General features: G+C 52.0%; 10 protein-coding genes across 10 annotated transcripts; 4 read left to right on the top strand and 6 right to left on the bottom strand.

Moving 5' to 3' along the window:
* Positions 1-588: 588 nt before the first annotated feature.
* J4E85_010640 (uncharacterized protein) lies at positions 589-1,539 on the top strand (the record flags this gene model as incomplete). The annotated part of the gene is made up of 1 exon (XM_051474846.1): positions 589-1,539. One exon carries the CDS (start codon positions 589-591, stop codon positions 1,537-1,539), a length of 951 nt encoding a protein of 316 aa, XP_051321288.1.
* Positions 1,540-4,007: 2,468 nt separating this feature from the next.
* Positions 4,008-5,222, top strand: J4E85_010641 (uncharacterized protein; the record flags this gene model as incomplete). Its single annotated transcript, XM_051474847.1, has 2 exons — positions 4,008-4,190; positions 4,242-5,222. 2 exons carry the CDS (start codon positions 4,008-4,010, stop codon positions 5,220-5,222), a joined length of 1,164 nt encoding a protein of 387 aa, XP_051321289.1.
* Positions 5,223-6,852: 1,630 nt separating this feature from the next.
* J4E85_010642 (uncharacterized protein) lies at positions 6,853-7,746 on the bottom strand (the record flags this gene model as incomplete). The annotated part of the gene is made up of 1 exon (XM_051474848.1): positions 6,853-7,746. The coding sequence occupies one exon, from the start codon at positions 7,744-7,746 to the stop codon at positions 6,853-6,855; it is 894 nt and encodes a 297-aa protein (XP_051321290.1).
* Positions 7,747-8,486: 740 nt separating this feature from the next.
* On the bottom strand, positions 8,487-10,036 carry J4E85_010643 (uncharacterized protein; the record flags this gene model as incomplete). Its single annotated transcript, XM_051474849.1, has 2 exons — positions 8,487-8,646; positions 8,694-10,036. The coding sequence occupies 2 exons, from the start codon at positions 10,034-10,036 to the stop codon at positions 8,487-8,489; spliced, it is 1,503 nt and encodes a 500-aa protein (XP_051321291.1).
* A 957-nt stretch (positions 10,037-10,993) lies between these two features.
* Positions 10,994-11,773, top strand: J4E85_010644 (uncharacterized protein; the record flags this gene model as incomplete). Its single annotated transcript, XM_051474850.1, has 1 exon — positions 10,994-11,773. One exon carries the CDS (start codon positions 10,994-10,996, stop codon positions 11,771-11,773), a length of 780 nt encoding a protein of 259 aa, XP_051321292.1.
* A 1,955-nt stretch (positions 11,774-13,728) lies between these two features.
* J4E85_010645 (uncharacterized protein) lies at positions 13,729-14,652 on the bottom strand (the record flags this gene model as incomplete). The annotated part of the gene is made up of 1 exon (XM_051474851.1): positions 13,729-14,652. One exon carries the CDS (start codon positions 14,650-14,652, stop codon positions 13,729-13,731), a length of 924 nt encoding a protein of 307 aa, XP_051321293.1.
* A 514-nt stretch (positions 14,653-15,166) lies between these two features.
* Positions 15,167-15,748, bottom strand: J4E85_010646 (uncharacterized protein; the record flags this gene model as incomplete). The annotated part of the gene is made up of 1 exon (XM_051474852.1): positions 15,167-15,748. The coding sequence occupies one exon, from the start codon at positions 15,746-15,748 to the stop codon at positions 15,167-15,169; it is 582 nt and encodes a 193-aa protein (XP_051321294.1).
* A 594-nt stretch (positions 15,749-16,342) lies between these two features.
* J4E85_010647 (uncharacterized protein) lies at positions 16,343-17,022 on the bottom strand (the record flags this gene model as incomplete). Its single annotated transcript, XM_051474853.1, has 2 exons — positions 16,343-16,792; positions 16,870-17,022. 2 exons carry the CDS (start codon positions 17,020-17,022, stop codon positions 16,343-16,345), a joined length of 603 nt encoding a protein of 200 aa, XP_051321295.1.
* A 1,173-nt stretch (positions 17,023-18,195) lies between these two features.
* J4E85_010648 (uncharacterized protein) lies at positions 18,196-19,368 on the bottom strand (the record flags this gene model as incomplete). Its single annotated transcript, XM_051474854.1, has 1 exon — positions 18,196-19,368. One exon carries the CDS (start codon positions 19,366-19,368, stop codon positions 18,196-18,198), a length of 1,173 nt encoding a protein of 390 aa, XP_051321296.1.
* Positions 19,369-20,029: 661 nt separating this feature from the next.
* Positions 20,030-21,457, top strand: J4E85_010649 (uncharacterized protein; the record flags this gene model as incomplete). Its single annotated transcript, XM_051474855.1, has 3 exons — positions 20,030-20,554; positions 20,602-20,790; positions 20,837-21,457. 3 exons carry the CDS (start codon positions 20,030-20,032, stop codon positions 21,455-21,457), a joined length of 1,335 nt encoding a protein of 444 aa, XP_051321297.1.
* Between the last annotated feature and the right edge of the window lie 359 nt (positions 21,458-21,816).

Here is a 21,816-nt window from a genome sequence, read left to right on the forward strand (position 1 = left end):
GTATCTCGTACTATGGTGAACGTGCACACACCCGACTCGTGCCGGTGCTGATCGGTACTTGCTCGCATGTTTTCCAGCATATTCAGTCAGATCAGAGTCATGTGTGGAGAGTGTCCATATTGGGGTGTGATCCAAGGCTCGTGCGGCGTGGGAGAGTCACTTTCTGAGTTGTGTCAAAGCTCTGAGTTTCTTTGTGTCGAGTTGGTCCTCAACGGTACGTGCCAACGATTGGTTATCACGGATACTCGCTTCCGTCAGAGTCATATCAACTTCTCTGAGGTGGCACAACGAAGGCTGGTAAAACCACCAGGTGGTCATGAGTGCGCTCGCAGTGACTGACCTACCATGACTGACTCTACCCACTGGGAGCCACGTAATTTTCCGCTATGCTACTCCTTTTGAGTACAGTCACTCATTTCTACACTATAAAAGACCTGTTCCGGTATTTCATTACTTCTACACTAACAAGACAGTATTCAACAGCCTGACAATCAGTCCAGCGGCTACACATATCAACCGCCAACAAATTAGCGCCCACTACAGCAGCAACTTCGGACTTGTCGCCTTCAGGTCTATTCACAACCAAAGATGTCCTCTGCGATGGGCCCACCGGCTAAACCGCCGCCCAAACTGACTCCTAAAGACCTTGAACACCACAATGAATATTATGATAGAATTGGGCGCTACAAAACCACGGAAGAAATCGAAAGTGAAGGAAAATCCATCCAGTCTTACTGGGTTGAGATCAACGAAGGGAGGCCTTATGAATGGAAGCGCCCTCCAAGCAAAGTCCAATCACGCTTCACTGTTCTTAAAGAAGAGGGAAAAGAAAGGAAGTTTCCGGAATACGACGATTACTGGCACACAAAGCTGTTGGATGACCTCAACCAGGCTGGTGGTGTCATCAGAAACATCGTAGCAATGGATCTTGGTAGTCTTTGCTACAGCGAAGACCACCAATTTGAGATCGCCGCGCGGGCACATCTGTTCGCTTTCAACATTCTCAAGGTATTGTCCGACGCGGCGAACAAATCCAAGGAGTCCGGAAAAGGCGATCCACTAAGGGGGGCTGTTTTCGTCTGCGAGGATGTCCGCTACGGCAAATATGATCTCAACTTTCTCCACACGGACTACCTGAGCGATGGACGGGAGGGATGGCTCAGTGACAGGCGCATCAGACCCTACACCAGCAACGAGGGTATGGGTTGGTGGGGCACTGACGGAGGCAACGGCGACTACATCTTCATCACCCTCAACCCGATGAATCCTATTCGCCAATATCTTGCCAGGTTACTCTCTAAAACCGAGAATCTGACTGACAGTGAAAGAGCTGCAGAGAAAGGGATACTTATGGGGAAGCTTATCAAGCCTCGCGCAATCATTTGTCGAGATGCAAATAAGTCAGGCGAATACCAAGATCCGACCGATCCCCATGTCAAGGACTGGTTCAAAAAGTACTACGACCAAGTACATAAGTTTGAGGACGAGAAGATATTTGGGGGAGACATCTGGCTCTACACCTTGAAGCCTAATGTTTAGGGCAATGCCCCTTCGGCTTAGAGTGTACAAGGCTCAGCTTAGGTTCATATTGGGATTTCGGAAGGATGTAATGATATATTGATGGATGGTATACTACAGTGTGGGACGGCCAATGCATGGCTTCCAAGGTTGTGTAATTAGATGCAGGCAGTCCATAGAATGACACTGTGATTATATACCTAGCACCCGAAACTTCGTTTTCAGCTCCTACAAATGCATGAGGGTATTGCGGCACGATACTTTGCTGGGATATGAGTCGGCTCAGGTGTGAAAGGAAGCTCATGGCTGTCGCGAGAACAGCGAAAGACTATTATAGAAGTCTCATACACTAAGCAGTTGACGTCTATGTCTAGCACACTGTAGGGTTGGAAAGATTTCTAAATGAAAACCTCAAAATAGATATCGCTTGTGCAGGCACTCCATGGCTGTGCTGACGTATAACGCTTGCATCACAACTGTGGGGTGTAATAAGATCATATGTACAACGACATGCAATCACTGCCTTCCAATGACACTTCCGTAACAAGAGTTAATGGGGTTGCATGCCAAACCGAACATTGGTTGTACAAGATCCGAGCATTTGCCATGGCTACATTCCTCGCATGTTACGCCCAGAGGTTGCATCATTGTGCGACGTTCTTTGAGTCGTTGCGAACTACGCAACCACCTCAGATACCCGGAAATGGCACTTGCACGGTTGCCTTCGAACGATAGCCCTGTTACCAGAGCTGAACAGATCGCTTTGAGTAATCGGGATACAGCACCAGTGCCCGCGTGTGAGTCCAAGTATTGCTGCAATCATGAACAGTGGCACCAGATGGTTCGTGCGCCATTTTAGCCGTCTTAGCATCTCGCGGAGGTGAGTTCTACGTTTCACTGAACAGTCATAAACGTATAGATAGAACTGTAGTATTGAGCAATTCGATATCAGAGTCATAGACTGAGGAGTATAAAAGGCAGCTCTGGTACGTTTCTTCTTTTGCAACCACCAAATTCATACATACATTCTCGCGACACAAGCTCAACAATCCACGAAGACAAGTCCATCATCATGCAGGCACCACAGCAAGCCCAATCGTCAGCAACAACCAACCGTATACCTGACTCACAAAAGGCTATGATTAGGGCTGCCATCACACAGGTGCCTGACAACGAAAGCGGACCATGGAGAGATTACGACAAAGTCGCTCACGTCGGACACACGGGTATAGGAAGGCATGCTACCACTCAAGAGCTCGCCGAAGATAGTCCGCCTTGGATCGAAGAAACGCGTTCTGAATTCGCTCTATTTTGGTATGCGCCAGACATCAGACCATATTGGTACCATAACCTTGGCGCCCCGGTAGCATCCCTGATGTTGCCGAAGATCGGCTACACTGGTCTAAAGCGTCCCGACTCCATCATAGACCGACCCAAGCCAGAACGATTTGGATACGATGATGAGTTGGGAAACATATTGTATACACGAACAACCATTCGAAGAGTGCTAGTAATGGGCCTGGGCACAATGAACAGAGCTGTAATGGGAGAGGACGGGTCCGATGAGTTCGTTCAAGCCCTCAGAGCCCATCTTTTGGCGCGCGTGGTAATCTGCGCTCTGCTCCACAAAGCAAGATTGGCCAATTCGTAAGTCTGAACCATCGTTATGAATATAAACTAACACAATATTTCAAGGCCTGATGCTCTTCCGTTGGAGATCATCTTCGAGGATCCATACTACACGGAATGGGACATCAAATTCTTACGAGAGGAATTCATCATCAACCCTCCCGAACCTCACAGCCCACTCGTGAATGTCCGCGCGAGTAATGACGGAAGTGGATGGAACGGAGTAAGGCAAGATGAGAATGCGTACGCGTTTATTACGCTAAATCTGACTACTCCGCTTCGACAAGTCCTCGCTGGACACACCTGGGGCGAGGGGACACCTCACGCTGGATCCGCAAATACGCCTCGAGCGAAGAAACCCAGTCTCATCATTTGCCGACCCCCAAACCAACAATTCAGCAAGGACCAGAGTGATACCCGTTTTATGGATTGGCTAGAGAAGTATTCTCCCGGGATGAAACTATTCGCGGGCGATATAGAGGGCGTGGGAAGTCAATGGGCTTTTTACTTGGAGTCGGACGACTGAAGACTGGTGAAAGTAGCCCATTGTGGCGAGTGGTACAGCGAGGCTAGCAATCTATAGATGCAGATGAATTGAAGATGAAAATGCCCATCTGACATATCTTCTACACGTAAAATGGTGACCTCAGCATGGCCTAAATTGGTGTTCTAGAAGGCAAGCTCAACGTTCCTGCGCTAGCGGGGTGGCGAACTGAACGTGATTGTCAGCCAATCATGGCGTGAGATCGCCCCACCGCCTCCACTAGCGCCAAGCTCAGGGTCAAGTACTCCACAAACCTCGAGAGCTGGACCCCTCTGCCCTTCACACACTCTGCAATTGTTCTTTACGACTGCCCAATATGCGGTCTTCAGTCTCTACCGCGACAGTGCCGTCAAAGGAGCCTGTTCCCCGAAGCTTTACCGTGAAAGGGGAGAAGGAGCAGGAGCCAAAAGCCCCGAATGAACACGACCACTTTTTCTGGACATACACCGAAGAGCCCCATAGGACCCGGCGAATGGCCATTATCAAGGCACACCCTGAGGTATGATTACTATCAAAATGTTTCCATTGAGCATCACCTAACCGAATACAGGTAACGAAGCTCTGTGGCCCTGAGCCTCTCACTAAATACGTCGTCCTACTCGTCGTCTCGATTCAAATCCTCTGCGCATACCTCCTTCGCAATACCCCCGTCATATCATGGACATTCTTTCTTACCGCATACGTAATCGGCGCCACGGCCAACCAGAATCTTTTTCTCGCCATTCACGAGATATCGCACAACTTGGCTTTCCGATCGCCCCAGGCAAACAGGATCTTTGCTGTGTTTGCGAACCTGCCAATTGGCATTCCATACAGCGCCTCCTTCAGGCCATACCACCTGACACATCACAAGTCGCTGGGCGTCAATGGCCTCGACACGGATCTGCCCACTGCCTTTGAGGCAATCTTCCTCGACTCAGTCGCTGGCAAGGCCTTCTTCGCGACCTTCCAGATCCTCTTCTACGCCCTCCGACCTATGTTCGTCTACGCCCTGCCAATGACCAAGATCCACCTTTTCAACGTCGTTGTACAGCTAGCCTTCGACTTCGCACTTGTCAGCTTCGCAGGAGGAAGGGCATTGGGCTACCTGATCATGAGCAGCTTTCTCGCCGGATCTCTCCATCCGTGCGCAGGCCACTTCATCGCCGAACACTACGTTTTCGAGAAGCCCAAGAAGGACCCGTCGAACCCCGCCAACAAGATCCCACTTCCCGAGACCTACTCGTACTACGGACCTCTCAACTTCTTCACCTACAACGTCGGTCTGCACAACGAGCACCACGACTTCCCTGCGATCCCCTGGACGCGCCTCCACGCGTTGAACCGTATCGCGCACGACTTCTACAAAGATTTGCCGCAACACAAGAGCTGGGTGTACGTTATTTGGCAGTTCATCTGGGACAAGGACATCAGTCTCTGGTGCAGGATCAAGCGAGAGGAGGGCGGCCGCAAGGTTGGCGCCGGAAGTGGATGGAACGAGGAAGAGCTGGGCTCCAACGAGAAGAAAGGACCCATCCCTGGTGTCCTATAGATTATTTTTAGATGATTTGCATATTTGGCGTCCTGAGCGGTCTGGTTTCATAAGAGCATAGAATCAAGAGTATTATTGTTTATCAACAAATTCGCTATTCAATGTAGTCCATCCTTGCAGTAGCAGCGACCTCTTTCATTACCTCACATGCTGACAACATATAGCATGATCAACATACCTCCAACCCGGCATCGCACTTCTGCCATATAACTCAAACATGCCCAACAGCAGCAAGCTGCCAAAACGTCTTCCCCTCCATCTTCACCTCCTGACAATAGAACTGCCTCGTCATACCCACAAATACCATCCCCTCAAACACTCTCACCAACTCCGCCGCCGGCGACCCCATCGGAAAAGGTTCCTTGGTCGGCACCACCCCATCTCCGTCAACAGCATGCGCCGGATAGTGCGGATAAAACATCAAGTGTGTCGCTCTCAACGTCTTATAGAACGGAACCAGGAAGCCCAAGTCTACATCCCACGTCCACATCCAAGACTGCTTTACCTGCAACGGTATAGTAGGAGTAGGCGCCGCACCGATCCCTGCAAGCGTGATCCGAAGAATTATACAGTCTTTCCTCTCGGCGAAGATGGAACTCACCGCTATACTCCGGTTGTCAGGCGTGGACTCAACGGTCAGCACGACGTCTCTGATGAAGACGGTGGCAGGGGAAGTGGGTGTTCGGCGCAGGCGGAATTCTATCGCAATCCATTCTCTGGTTTCTTCCCCCAGGAATGGGAGTTTGGGAGTCAGGGTCCATTCGTACTTCTTTGATATGCCGATGCTGAAGGCCCATTTGTCGTTGTTGGAGAAGGTGAGGGTTGTGCGTTGGGGCGTTTCTGTTACGGGGGCGTAGAAGTAGGGGGTTGGTGGGGGATGAGTGTCTGGGGTACCTGCCGTGAAGAAGTGGGTGTTTCGGGGTGGTGGTGGGGGAGACGGCGGTGTTTGCGTTGCGTTGCTTTGTGGAGGTTCTCTTGGGCTACCAGGGTAGTGGAACCTTGGTGGCTGGAACGGGTCGCGATGCCTCGGTGCGGATCTTGGAGGTGAAGGTCGTTGGAAACCTGGTGTATCTGAGGCTGGGGGAGATGGCGCAGTTGGTGCATTGGATGGTCTCACTGCCCGCGCTAGCGTTCTGTCGTGAGCCTTTCGTTTCGCCGGATCAAGCAAGACTTCTTGCGCATTTGTCGCTAGTTTGAAAATCTGTGTTCGTTGCTCGATCTCTGCTGTTGACAAGTGCAGGGTCTTGTCGGGGTGGTTCGCAAGCGCCGCTCGCTTATATGCCTTTTTGATCACGGCGTCATCAGCTTGGATATCAATACCAAGGACCTCATAGTGGTTCGCGTTAGCCATGATCAAATGCAGGAAAAAATACAAAAGTCCAAGAGGTGGCGTTGGCGGTGGGGTGTTCGTTAGCAAATACAGTTGTCCTAGAACGACAGAGAACTAAGCGTGGCGATGGTGAAAGCGAGTATGTTGGATAAAGCGCACGCTGCGAAGAGATATCAAGCGGATGTCCCCATCTCATGATCACCAGTTCAGCATCCCAGTTCTGCTGTCCATTATCTGCTTTCGTCCTCTACTATAGTCGCCCAGGAGTGGTTGCATATCGGTACGTAAACACCTACTCTTTCACAGCTCGTCAATCCTCTCAACCCGTCTTTCTTTGTCCAACACCACCCTAACCATCCTACCCTTATCATCAAATAGTCCTTCGCGCAGGCGCTCTAGATATATCTCATAGCTCGGCATATACCCATCAATGAACGCGCGAACCTGCTCGTCCGACATGCCCGACCCCTTGACCTCAATCATCTTGTGCTCTTGTTGCAGTCGCCACGTGTACACGTTCCTCAGATCATCCGTGTCGATGTGAACGAAGAAGTCAAAGTGCTGAGGTCCCATGAAGGCGTCACAGTAGCGCTTGAGGTTGTCTTTCACTTCGAACAAATGAGGAAGCTGATGATTTGCAGGGGTGTTGACTGTGAGCTTTCCGGCTTTTGCCAACGAATGTCGTTCTTCGATGAAAGTCTGTGCAACGGGCCGGAAGCCGACGCACCAGCCTTCGAAGACGACAACGTCGGGCTTCTGTGAGATTGTTGGCCATTCTGATTCTGGTGCCCGGTCGCCTTCGCCGTTGTACTTGCTCTTGTCGAAGCTGGGTATTTTGAGATCGCCTTTCCCAGTATATTCTTTCAGATCACCGAAGAACTTCTGGGCCAGCTGTTCATCATGTGTACCAGGCTGTCCACGAGTACGGTAGAGCTTGTTATCTGGATCACGATCCCGCTGGGCCACTAGCTCATCATGCGTCTTGTAGAAATCGTCCAGTGAAACTGTGATCGTATGGAGACCATGGCCATTCGACAGAATCTTGACCAGCTCTGATGCCCAGGTCGACTTTCCTGATCCTTGCAGGCCAGTGATACCAAGTATGATAGGCTTTGATGACTCCTGATGTTGCGACTTGATCTTGGGAAGTAGGACTTCGAGCGCCCTGCGGATGTTGTCTGGTAGACTAGACATGACGTAAACTTTCCGGTATGTGTAGTCCTGCAATCTTGAGGTACGACCAGTGTTGGCTCTCGTCTAGCCCTGGCTGTCATCCGAAGTATATATTAGCGGACATGTATAGTCCGGAGTGAAGTCATTCGTACCCGCCGCATCGATGTCGGCCCGAGCGCACCCCGCACTTTCCACGAGCTGTCAGAGTACCATCTGTCACCACCCCAAAGACAAGGCTGCAAACCGAGAATCTGAAGATGTAACCTCCCATGCAGAGCCATGCGCTTACGGTCGTACAAACCGTTATCGCCCCTGCCGTTATATTGCCTATTCCCTCGCTACCGGCAACAACCACCTAGCACGACACCGCCGTGTCAAATTTCCACAACACCCAAACCAATAAGCTACGCAGCGGCACAACACCAAGCAAATTACCGCTGCGGCCTCGCTACCACGATCTAAAGCCAGGGCGAGCAGAAGATGAGTTACAAAGTTACTGCGTTAGGAAAGAAAAGAGGAAAAGTGTGGATTGTGGCATGCGATTTCACGGTTCCGACTGTGACAGTTCACCGCCTCTTACGCTCGTGAACCACTGCAGGTGATGGGGTCGAAATTGCGGTCGCGCAAGCGTCCCAGACATGGTTACGGAAAGTTGTGCGCTGTTCGTGTTTTCTTGTGGTTCTGCGTGCTATTTTTGGTAGCTAAGAGAAAGGAAAGGGACGGTTCAGGTGCGCGAGTCATGCAAGTACGAACTCCTTTCCTCATATAACCGCGATGGCAGGTGCAGGCTCCATACTCGCCAGTTTCTTGAGCCTTTCGGCTGTCATCTGGTATGCCTCCGGCAATCCCGTCGCACTCCAGGCTTCTCCATTCATGAGTTTCACCAGGCCAGGTGCTGCTGTGAAGATTCGCCCCATCCCACTGTCCCGATGTTAGCCTCGCACTTCTTCGTGGACTATTGAACTTACTGTCCATGATGGCCGGCACAGATATATTGACCAGACTTTCCGGGTAGCTCTCCGACGAACGGCACACCATCCGCACTCAGCCCGATGATGCCACTCCAACTATACTCAAAGCCTTCCCCGGGACCTGTAGGGCCGGCTTTCCAACCGTCGAACTCAGATTCTGCAAAGTTCCTGATGTGCTTTGTCACACTCTCCAGGTTCGCGATTCCATCATTGATGCAGTTTTCTGGGTTCTTCTCAACCCACGCATCCAGTTCCTTTTGACCTGGATTGGAACCACCGAACATAATGTTGCCATCGGAAGACGAACGCGGGTTGATACTGAAGAACGCACCATCCGGTAGCAGGATTCCATAGGAGTTGCTAATAGCTTTGGATCCGCTGAAGGCTTGCGCCGGAACTACTCTGTTGCACATATGCGGCTTGGGCGTGATGATACCGCGAAGTGATGGCTCGAGTGCTGCACTGTATGCATTCGTAGCATGCACCACGGTGTCACATGCGATGTCTCCTCGCTCCGTATGGACCATCCATCTCCGAGATCCTGTCCCGTCTGAGATTGAATTCGCAGTAGTGCGAGTTTGTAGATTGGCGCCCTTGCTGATATTGTCGCGCATGATATGTGCAGTCAACTTCCACGGCTGGAGAGTCGATGCCTGCCATCCGTAGCATGCTTTCGCATTCTTGATCCGAGACTTTTGCGTCGCTTCGCCACCGTGGGTAACTTGGATATGGTCGACCTTTCCACCTGCTTCCGCGTATCTCTCGAATAGTTCTTTAGCTATCTTCGCAACCTCGTCATTGAGAGGAACGTCCAGCGTCTCTCCAACCCAGAGATCGCAATCCACGTTGTTCTCCTTAACGTATGCCACCAACGCTTCCCACGTAGCTTGCTCGTTGTCCAGGATCTTTACCGCCTGCTCATGGCCGTACGCTTTGGCGTGTTTCCCGTAACCCCGCCATTGATCAGGTTTGCAATGGCCAGCGTTGCGACCTGTTGCGCCGGAGCAGAACTCTCTCGCTTCGAGTACAACGACTTTCTTCCCAGGGAACGTCTCGAGATGGTGCTTCGCGACAAGTGTCCCTGTGATACCAGATCCAATTATGACCGTATCGGCTTGTTGTGGTAGCTCATCGGTAGTGCGGTGATCTAGGAGAGGATCGCATCGAACTTGCTGTAACCAATACGAAAGCGACTGTCCACCTTGTTTTGGGAAACCTGTGCGACCTTGACTTTGTGGTTGCGATGCGTACTCTTCTACATTAAGAGCGGCTGATGTTTCTGGAAGTGTGACGCTGGGTGCACCTCCCATTCTGGGGTCTTCTGCGTCTACTTGCTTCATTCTGGAGTGCCAGAAGTGTGTGTAGAGAATGTGGCTCTAGAAGGGGCTAGATACGTCAACAAAAGTCATGCAGCAGGCCCATTTTGATGGCATTACGCTGATTTCGAACACCTTTACACCATATGCCTACTCACCCTTCGCTGTATTCGACTGCTGTTGCGGCGTGTGAATCAGGCGTTGAGTGTTGGGCGCGCAGCCCGGAGATAAGCTGTCAGTCGCACCTTGCCCCACATGCTCGTCACTTGCTGCAGCATCATGGTTTCCATCAGACTTGCGGTATTCCAGCCACCTCGACAGACTCTCTAAATGCGTCCGCCCATCTTCGTCGTATGATCGTCATTACATAGTCGAAGCAGTCGCAGTCTCTACCTTCCAAATGTCGGCAGGTTGCCACTGAAGAAATAGCTGCACAAGAAGCCAATGTCATCACACGAATTACCGCGTGAGTCGCTGCATCATACCCCTGGCTAGTCGATGTCTCCTTCGTCTTCAGCAGGCAGGCGCCAAGGTTGTCTCTCTGATGCTGGTCAGAGAACACTTCGTAAAGATGCGAGATACGCGTAAAGCAAGGAAGTCGAGCCAGGCGTTGATGCAGACCGTCACATGATTTTGGTGTTCCTTAACCAGGATCAATAACTTTCGCTAGCGCCAAAAGTGACTAGGAAAGAGAACTAATTAACCAGGACAAATAACTTTTTAACCCGGATCAATAACTTTTTAACCCGGATCATTATACTCATTTCCCGGAGACGGTGACACGGCAAAAAATAAACACGCGTCCCCTATAGTCGCTCCGAGACAGCTCCCGCTTCTCATGTTATTGTCTCAACGGATCTCCGCGCAACGCGCGTGTTTATCTTGGACATCCTGACGCGACGCGTCACAACTACCTAGGTATACATCAAGAAATCACAATACATTACCATCACGCCCACGTCCTACGAAGTCGAAAGCGGCATGGAAGCACCACGTAAACGCCAGCGCGTCGACACCGACCAATGTCCAATCGCGCAGCCAACGTTCGCCGACCTTTTCGCCGACTATTACGCCAAAGCTGATCTTCAGCATTGCATCGAACTGCTGCTGTATGCAGACGACGATGGCGAGCTCACCAAGCAAATACTTCTGAAGGCAGCTCTAGCTACACCAGAGATCGCCGCAACCCTGCGCAATCACAAAGAGGAATACATTGAGCGAGAGCGTCACAAGGTCATCAGTTTCAGCAGTCACGCCGATAAAGTGATTTATTCAATCGAAGACCGTTACATGGATCTGAGCGGTTCCGAGCAATATGACGCCGCTTCCGACGTCATACGACAAATAGAAGAAGCGTTTACACTCATTGTCGAACAAGCCACTCAGGAGTATGCTTCTCTCGGAACGAAGATAAACGCGCTTATAGCTCTGCGCTGCATTGCAGTGTCGATATGTGGAGGCCAAGAGGAGATCGGTAAACAAATCCGTAATCATTTCCAGGTGGATGACTCTTTGGAAAGCTCAATGAACGCCGTGATTGACGAGATGAGCGTGGAGGAATGCGAGAGGGTGTGTGCCCTAGAATATTCGGGTAGGCCGTTCCTAAAAGCAATGGAGCAACTCAAGGAGCTTGCCGACGATCATAGCGTTTTCGAGGGGCTCCAAGACGTGGTCGCAAATCTTACTTGTGAGGATGAGACGGACGAGGACGGGGAAGGCGAGGGCGAAGAAGAAGAAGAAGAAGAAGAAGAAGAAGCCTAAGAGGAATATGAGGGAAGCCCTTCGTCAGATGTTACCAGGTGCGAAATGTATGGCACAAAGTCTGTGGATGAAAGTTCGAAAAAAGAAGAGTAGTTGGGCTGTTAAAACTTCTGCGGCGCCCCTCAAACCGACGCGATGAACCGATGGATATTGGCCAAACACAAGAAGGAGATAGCGAGAAGATGCTGATCTGTAATCCGAGTTTGGGCTGACTTCTTGTCATTGATGTTAGGACTTCCCATTACCGACAGCTTCTAGTGCCCTTGTCTAGTATTTTTATCTCAAGTCGTGTACGCCGCCAGCATCTGCGCAGCCACCAGCTGAGCACCAATTTTAAATCTTTGCGTTGCATGAGGCTCTCAACTGCGTTTGAATTGATCCCTCAGCCGCCTAATGTGGACCCACTAGACTAGTGGGTGGAGCGGCCAATGAGAGGGCTCGTAATTGGGCTTCGAACGTCGATGTGAGAGAAGGCCAGGTTGAGAGTTGCAAGAACTTGGACTTTTCCGGATGGAATAGAGATCACGATCCAGTACAGATGCTCCACTTATTAAGATGACCTTCTTATTTTCGCGGTGGAACCTGCCGGATCGCGCAACCTCGCGACGCTGTCGCGACAATACGTTCACTCTTCCTCGCCTTTGCGCAAAACGCGAGTTGCACCACGCTCATAATCTATCTGCTGAACAAAATGACGGAGCCATCACTCAAGCGACAGCGTGCCGAGAGCGACGTAAATCCATCCACAATAGCCAGATCATCTACCACAACGAACCCGAATATACCGATTTACGACCTTTGGACGGCATTAAGTGCCCTCGACAAGTCACAAACAGATCATACTTTCAGCCAGACCATGCTCGTCAAACTGAATCTCCGCGACCCTTCGATCGGAGCCCAAATCCGGCAAGAGTACCATTCCCATCTGCAACGGCAAAAAGAGATGCAGGTAGAACGAGAGCAGCGCAAAGACTTTTCATACTGTGTCGATGCGCTTAGAGAGGTCATACATCATGAAGAAGCAAAGGCAGCACACCTACCAAGAAATCCAGAACGAATTGCAAACTGCTTCATCACAAAGATGCGCGAAATTTGGCGCCAAACATACTCATATTCGTCGTTTGAAACGAAGAAGTCGGCGCTGGATACGCTTAGACGAATGGCATTTGCATGGCTCAATACACGGGACAAAGAATTGCAAAAGCGGCTTCCAGGGTGGATTACAGAGGACCAATCCGACGAGTACTGTCTCGGCATGCTTGCGATCCTCAGAGACATGTCTGGGCAAGAGCGCAAAGAACTGGCCAATATGCCAGTAGATGGGGCGACGGTGGCGACTACGGGGGAGATGCGCCGAGGGGGAAACCGGTTCATGGATAAGATGCAGGAGCTGAGGGAACGTCTTGGTGAGACATGGTTGATTTGTGGCATGCATTTGTATGGTTTTAGTGAGGAACTGTTTTGGTGGGGTCGTGGGAATGAGGAGGGGAGTGATGATGGAAGTGATGGCGAGGACGGTTCCGAGGATGAGTATGGTACGCCACCTTATTGGGAGGACCCCACTGAGTAGGAGCATGGAGCATGGAGTACACCTAGAGCGGCTGCATGCGCGGAGTTTATAATATGGGGAAAGAAAGAGGGGTCAGCTAGCCAACGACGAAAGCGAAGCTATTAGTAATGTGCGCCCTATGTTTGTCGCTGTGTGTGGAAGCGCCGTTCATGGTATTCTGGTGTGAAATGGTCCATGAAGGTGTTCGCAAGTTATCACAAATAGTGCCGATGGTATCCGCACCAAGGTTGAGGAGTCGACCCAAATAAACTTCACGAGTGAGGGGGTGAGCTAGCAACAAAAGTAGCTGAACAACAGGGCTGTATAGCAAAGTTCGTAGACAATGTTCATAAACTTAGCATAAGACGTTATCCTTTCGTAATCGCATTTTCCGCCGTATACCCTCTCACTCCGAGTAATCATCAGGCTCAGGAGTTCCGTTATCTTCGACACCGTTGTCCAGGTCATCTTGAATATCCTCCGGCGTTACGTCCAACTCCTGGTGAACAATACTGAAACGGATGGGAAACCCCGCATTGTTCAACTCCCTCTGCAGCTCCTTCAATTTCTCTTGAAATTGCCCTGTAGGTTCTACAGACTCTTCATCTCTAGATCGGGCTAGGAAATCCATTCTAGGTCGGGCTAGGAAATCCATTGATTCGTTCACCGGCATCATACACACCTCTTCACGCTGGTCCACATTTATGTGGCGCGCGATTTGGTACATGCCGTTGACGTATTCTTGGCTCTCGACATCTTTGATACGATCTGCGACTGCAGCGCGCAGTTTCTTGTCCGGGGTGTTGACTAGCATGACGCCCAGTTTCCTCAGCGCATCCAACGCGTTCTTCTTAGTGCCGAGGGACGAATAGTCGTGCGTTCGCCCGCAAATCTCGGCCACGCTTCTGTAGAATGCACCCTTTATTTGGGAAGATAAGACGGGGATCTCTTCGGGCGGTACGGCATCGTCCGCACATCCACGCACGCCAGGGATAGTCCACTTGAAGTCATCGAGAACTTTTCTGAAGTCGGCGCTTGTGTTTCTCTCCTTCGCCATGTAGGCGTCGTAGGCTTCTTGGATTGTGGCTGCGATTGTGGCGTCACTCTTCGCGATCTTGAGGAGGGTACGATGGCTGAAGCTTGTCGTGGCGAATGGCATGTCCATGGCTCCCTCATCAAGAGTGTTTATCATGGTTCTGATGAAATCTGTGTTTATTGGTGCAGGTGGTTCTGCTGTTGGGAGCAAATCTGCATTTGATGCCGTAGTAGGCGGATGGGAAGGTACGGTGTCGGCACTGTCAGCACGCTGCCGCTTGAGAGGTGGTTCCATAGTCGTTGAGCCTTACGGACTGATGCTAAAGACGAAGAGTGTCGCAATTTGCTAAACGAGAGGGAAATGTGGGATCTTTCGCGCGGTAAGAGGAAGACTTTACGTGTTGGGAGCTGGTACGAAATGACGTAGTCTGGGCTTGGACGCGGCAGGAAGAACTATTGCTTTTTCGGAGTATCTGCCGTCTGGATCGTAACCCTTGTCGAGACATGATGTGATTGTTCCATTGCTCCTCTAATGCATTGCAAGCCGTGGCACGAAGACGAATTCATGTAGCGCGAAAACAGATCGTGCCTTGTTGGTACGCGTTGATCAACGCACAGACCCTATCACAGCATCCCTTAAACGCCTCTACTGCGGTATGGCTACTTCCGTTCGTAGCATTACCTAGGTATCTCGCAACAAAGTAAAGTCATCAAGAGCCTTCTATCCGAAAAAGCTAATGCGCAACATCCATCGTCAACTGGGCAAACCCCTAACAATCTCGCGTTGCGATGCAGCCACCCTAAACATTTTAGCCACTTTCACTCTCGGTGCATGCCATAAGCATCGCACCCGCTGAAAAGCTTAATCCCCTCTTAATCCGCGACGAGTAAAACTCCTCGTCTGCTTCCTCTCCACCACTATCTCCATCTCCATCTTCATCATCACCCTCCTCTCTGCCACTCTCTTCATTCTTACCGCCCCCCTCCAAATATCCACTTGCATCCTCAACAAAAGTATTGTCGAGGCCATTATTCGCAATCTCTTCGATGACATCCCCAGCATCGTCTTCGGTTCCGTCTCCGTCTCCGTCTCCGTCTTCATACTCCCTCTCATCCTCCTCCTCTTCCATCTCCTCATCCCCATCACCAAACTCATAACCCTCTTCCATCATCCTCGACATCATCTCCACATGATCAATAATCAAAGCAGCACGCACCCGTTCCTCCACAGACAACCAGTTCGCACTGTTGAGCGCGCATCTGACTTCTTCAGCCGTCTGTTGAAGTTGCTTGAACACCGACGCTAACACTTTTTGACGTTTCACACTTGAATTGTCGTGATCGTTGATGCTGGAGGTGCTGCGGCGGCGCTTGAGAGGGCGGTGTTCCATGGCTGTGGAGAGATATGAAGGGTTGTGTGATATATGAGATTAATGAAGTTGGTGGAGGGGGGGAAATGCGAGTGGAAAGGAAATTGTTGAGTTCTTGATATCGTGCATGGTGTATTACAAGTAGATGCCATCACCTACCCTCCGACCACAGTAGTGACGGCATCCTCACTTTTGGTTGAACGGTCGACCCAAACCCATCACAATCTCAGTTCCAAACTTCCGAAAAGACAGTCTGATGATAATCTTTCATTTGATTACTCAAAATATCTAATAATGCTTCCTTGTATATGGGTTCGTCTCTATCGTGTATATAATGCATAATGGCGTCTAGTATGCAGTGAAAAGGGTATCTGCGCCTCTCCCATGCTTTTGATAACGCCGTTGAAGTGCACTTTTTGCAGTGAAAAAAAGGAAGGATCCCACCCAGGTATGAAGAACGCTTGAATGGTGTTGAATTGTAAGAGTCGAGATGGATGGGAAAAGATCGAGCGGAGTGGACCGAAAGACCGTGTGGTGATGTTGGTCGGAAAATTCGCAGCGCTTGCGAGTCGGACTGTCAAGGGCAAGGCAACTGAAAGCTGTTACTCTTCATGCTTATATCTTGGCCTGGCGAAGGATCCGGCTGTCCTGCTGCGCTTGCTGCAGCGCGAGAATCTCTCTTTGCTCCTGGAATACCTGGCGCGCGCGCTCAAGCACCATCTCGAAGCCCTCCTTGCCCTTGGCAGCGTTTTGCTGGAAGCGCTCAACAGTGAACTGCTCAATGCTGTTCTTGATCTTCTGCCAGCCACCGCACAGCGCGGTGATCTCGGCGCGCTGGGTGAAGGCGGTCTTATCGGGCGATGTGGCGACGGGGTGGTATATGCAGGTCTCGCGTACGTTGAGAAGGTCGGACCATGTCATGTTCATGGAGCAGAGGGTGAGCTTCTTGGCGACGGGGTCGACGTAGGAGGTCTCGTAGACCATGGATGTGTCCTGGCCGCCGAGAATGGTTTGTATCCATTTGGGCGTGGATTGCTGGCATGTGATGAGACGTTCTGTGCGGAGCTGCGGAGTGTTAGTTTTCTGCTCGGTGAGGCTGGTGGGGCGCGCCGAATTGGCATGTGAAAGAAGGAGTCACTTACAATTCCTGTCGCTGGGTCGACGGAGCGGCTTAATGTGTCGACGGCGATGACATGCGGTGTCTTCTCGTTCCAGGGGCCGTATTTGCGCCAGTTGCTCGTCGAGACCTCTTCCCACGTGTAGTCGAAGTCGACTGTCTGCTGGAAGTACTTCATCGTGTGGTCGTGTGCGCTGTCGTGTGGGTCGGGCAATGTTCGTTGTCGCTTCGATGTGACGTGTTCGCAGTGATTCGAACCCGAGAATCCGATGGTATGTATTGATGAGCTGTGATAGCTGTAGTGTGGAGTTGAGGTGGGTTGTGAATTGTAAAGGGTGCAAAAGGTTTGGAGACGGGTGGGCAAAGGCCGAAAAGCAGGCCGTGCGCTGGCGATAAACGATCGTCGGGGAAAGCGGGAAGTGCTCAACGCTTTTCACCGCTCGTGCCCTGTATCTTTGTTTCTTGTTTCTCCGCAAAGTCGTGCCGATTAAAGTGCGGTGTAAGGAGTTAGACACAGATGCGTTGTCAAACAATCAAAAAGCAAGAAAGTCGCGATGTTCTGGTTCGTTGGTAAGAAAGCAATGTGAAACGAGTGTACGAGAGCCTTCTATCCGACCTCACGTCTTGCGGATCTACAAAATCTTCGCCACGGACAGCCGCCTTTCCACTTTTCCAGCCAATCACAGCCGAGACGCTGACAGCCGCGGGTACGAGTCGTGTGCCACTCTCAGCGGCGTCTGGCCCAGTCATCCCGACTCTCCCCGTATGACGTCTCGACCCGAATTGGCCAGGTCTCGTTGGTGGACTTCTTCTAGACTTGACGCAGGGCGTGGAGTACCTGAAGCTTGCACTGAAGATCTAGCTGCGCATTTGGCTCGCGCAACAAGCTAAGAATCAGGGTCTTCCAGCTGTCGTGTGCGCAAGGCGGTCATTGGCTTGGGAGTGTGATCCACGACGTGTAGTGGGATGGAAGTCCTCGGTTATGCGTGTCTCCAGTGCGTTGACGAAGGTATCACACATCAATGACGAATAGAATTCATGATGATTACTTCAATTTTCTACGTTTGCTGCAATGAGCAAGCATTGTAATAACCTCAATACAAACGAGTGAAGGCCCTAAGGCTGCGATGGAGACAAATACAAATTCATCGCAAGAAGAGAGCAAGTCATTGTCGTCTTTCGACGGCTAATCATGTATTTTCATGATTCATCTAACCAAGTGTATCATTGGTATCATAACTTTTGTATAAAATTGCCAGAACGCCAACCATGCATATGCAAAGTGTAAGTAACTTTCGTTGCTTCGTGTGAGACACTCAACCCAGTGTTCATTTCACTCCGTCATGACCATCTACAACTCCAATGCCTTCTTCGCCATTGCGAGCGCACCGTCGAACGTCTTGTTTCCTCCGATGAAACCAGCGGCGTGCACAAAGACACAGCCCGGGATACCAGAGACCTGGTCGAGCTGCTCGTCGCGCACACCCTTCCACGCATCGGGCAGGTCCTTGCGGTTCTCGAAGCCACCGTTCTCCTTGCTGACGGCACGAATGCGCCACTTGCCCTCGGGCTTGTCTTCGGGGAAGAGCACGTAGAGAACCTGGGGGGCAACGCCTTGTGGCTGTTGTGCCTCCTTCTCGAAGTTGTAGAGGTGGTCGGCCCACGGCATGCCTTCGGGAAGGACCAGGATGCGTCCCTGAGGATCGTACTGGAGACGGGCGTCGTAGGCTTGCCTGACCTGGTGACGAGCGGGAAGCCACGATCGGGCGCGGTCGAGGAGTTCCCAGCGGAACTGTTCGCCTACGAAGCGAGATGCATTGGTGAATCGGAAGTCCTCATCGGCCTGCTTGGCCTCTGGGGTCTTGGTCTCGTCTGCAGTCGGCGACTTGTTGCCATAGTTGTAGCGGTTCACTACGCTGGCAATGCTGAAGCCGCGGTCCTCGAACTTCTTCTCCAATCCTGCCTTCTCCAAATCCTTGGGCGCAAGAACGTTGATGCCGTTGTCGTTGGCGTCGAAGGCCTCAATGAAGTCGGTGTAAATCTTCTCGTACAGAAGATCACGGTCGGCGCCTTCCAGACCAGTCACGGCGGTGATGATATCTTTTCCGTAGTGCATGTAGACAAGACCGGCGGAGGAGAGCTTCGTGGTGTGGCCGGGGAAGACGACCTCGAAGCCGCGCTGGTGGTGATCATAGCGCTTCTTGTCGTCCTCGTACTCGCCGCCTACGTCGACGACGGTGTGGCATTCGGCGAGGACGGCGGGGTCACGGGTGCGGATGAGCTGGGCGTCGCGGTAGGTGGGTAGCTCCTTCAGCATGGAGACGGCAAGGGCCTCGTCGGCGTGGAAGTGGCCATTGTGCGTGCCAATGACAGGCACGTCGGTCTTGAGCTTCTTGGTGGGGCTTTCGGCCATGGTGCGGGCGTAGTTTGCAGAGAAGTTGGCAAAGTAGTTTGGTGTGGGTGGCTTGTATGTGTTCCAGGCGATTCGCGACTGTCTGGCAAACAAAGGTCGTAGTTTGAACATGCAATTGCTGCTAGTAGAAGTTTCGCATAAGAAGACGGTCCCGCGGCGGGCACCTGGGCTTGGCAGGATCCGCGGGCGCTAGTAGGTGGGATACGCAAAAGCAAGCACGGCAAGCTCGTCACAGTCGGAGGCAGCAAGAGCAGGCAGGAGGATTCAAGACACTGTCTGACGGCAGACGCACGACGGCCAGGCCTAGACTCGCGCCGTCGCCATCATCATCGTGCGCTGTTCCCCGAGTGCGCACGCGAGCACGCATCCATCCGTAGCCCCAAGTCGTGCCTACTCGCACAGAGCAGCTTCAATATCGTATCGATAGCAATACCAAAGCCTCTCCTGCACCGCTCCTCGCCCTGCAGCCTGCTCCCCGCCGAGCGACCTCACCCCCCAGCCGCCGGCCAGCCCAAGCCCAGTGCAGCCCGCTCCGCGACGCTCGAGCATTGCACTTAGCGAGATTGACACGTGAAGATAATCGATAGCCAGGCCGCTGCTCGCGAATCTTCAACCACGTCTCCCGCACGCCCACTCCCCCTCGAGTGACTCCCACCAGCTTCTCCCGCGCTGCCTGCGCGTCCATCGCGCCTCAATCCCCTCGCACCTCCCCCGCCGCCCCGCTCAGACGCCACGCTCGTCGCTGCACGAGCTTGGCGACGCCGGCGTCCGCATGTGGGCTACAGCATCGCGGGTAGTCTCGTCGACAACCTTCCTCGGCGCCATCATCTTCACCATACCCCTCGCCTTCGACATTGGCGGCCGCACCTGTGGCCTCGCCTTTTCCCTCTCCCTCAGCGCCTACTACTTCGTCTACTCGATACTGCGCCTGGCCACGCCAGACTCTTCGCGCTTCAGATGGTTTCTGTGTAATGTAATAGCTTGGGCGCAGTGGCTGGCCATACCCACCCTCTTGATCTGGAGTCTCAACAAGTTCTCCATCGATGCCGACGCCAATTCGGGCTGGGTCGAACGCACCTTTGGCGGCAAGCGAGCCGACTTCGAGAGTGTTCAGGAATGGATCTTTGGGAGTGAAGGACTGCTGCAGAGTGCATCGATAGGCGCCTGGGACAAGACTCTGCGATACAGCACACCCGTCTTCCAGATCGCCGAGGGCTTCTGCAGTCTTCTGGTCATTCAAGCCGCAGGCCAGATCACCAAATGGGTTGTAAACAAGGAACGTGGCGACAGCTGGATGGTACGACTTTTCTCTCTGTGCTTGGAACAATATACTGACATCCCCAGATCGGCCTTCTCATCACCTCCGCGTCCATCATCTCGACCTCCGTTTATTTCCTCTGGCGCATCACTACCTTCCCCGAGATCAGCAACGTCGACGCTATCCTGATCGGTGTCGCTATCACAACCGCCATTTTCCTCGGCGGATGGGGTATCGTCAGTGCTAGGGGCAACCCGGTCGAATCTTCGCTTTTGGTGAGTCTGGCCTTCAGCAACTACGTTTCTTTGCTAATACTTGCAGTTCGCCTATGTTACTCTCTGCATCTACCAGATCTTCACCGACTACCAGCCATCGCCAGGCTCGCTCGCCGAGTCGAGCGCTCCTTCAGATCCCGCTCTTCCACCGTTACCACCGATTATCATGGCTTCGTACACTACACTCCTCCACGCGTTAGGCTCTCTGCCTACCATTGCCCATACCGGATTTAACCTCATGGTCGGCGCCGTCATGACCATTACACCATCCGTCATCATCTCTCTCGCCTACCGCGTCTTCGTCATGTACGCCGCGGCGCGTATCATTCCTGCCATCAGAGAAAGTGGTGCTCGCGCACTATCGCAAGAACCCAGTCTAGACGATGACGACGAGACCTCCAAGATCCTAGGCTTCCTAACCTGGTTCAGCCCAAGCATCATCATTGCAGTCTACACCAGTCTGTTGATGCAGCACTTTGCCAGCGGAAACGGCGGCGACGGCAGTGCCGTGACAGGCGAGTGGTGGACGAACCAGGGTGGTGATGCCGGCGGCAACTTCTGGAGATGGATTAATCTAGGTATCACAATGGGTCTCTACGCCATCGAACTGAAGATCTCGAACGCAGATGACGACGGCCGGTTAACAAGTCACTGGAAGACGGACTAGAGTTTGCATATAGATGGTGGAACCAGCAAATCGCCCAGTCTGGGTACGTATGAGTGAAGAAGGGGGGAGAGCAGAAACGAGGAGAGCAGCAGAAGACACCAAAGCTGCAACATCAAGGAACGAGGTCAACCATGCCAAAGAGCATGTATACCCACGATCCAACACAGACACGGACGGCAAGTGTGCAAGTAGAGAGAAAGAGAGACTGTTAGGATTGGAGGCTTTCACTTCTCTTTTTGTTCTTTTAACCCCCCGAAGCAAGCAAACAAGAGCGCGCATTTTTCTGATACCCCCCAAATTTGGATCTTTGTGGGAAACCCTTTTTGTAAGACGGTGTGTATATTATGTGGGTTGGTGGA

This window comes from Alternaria conjuncta, assembly GCF_024043145.1.
Source record: "Alternaria conjuncta strain BMP 0040 chromosome Unknown scaffold_25, whole genome shotgun sequence".
In the NCBI taxonomy this organism is placed as follows: Eukaryota; Fungi; Ascomycota; class Dothideomycetes; order Pleosporales; family Pleosporaceae; genus Alternaria; species Alternaria conjuncta.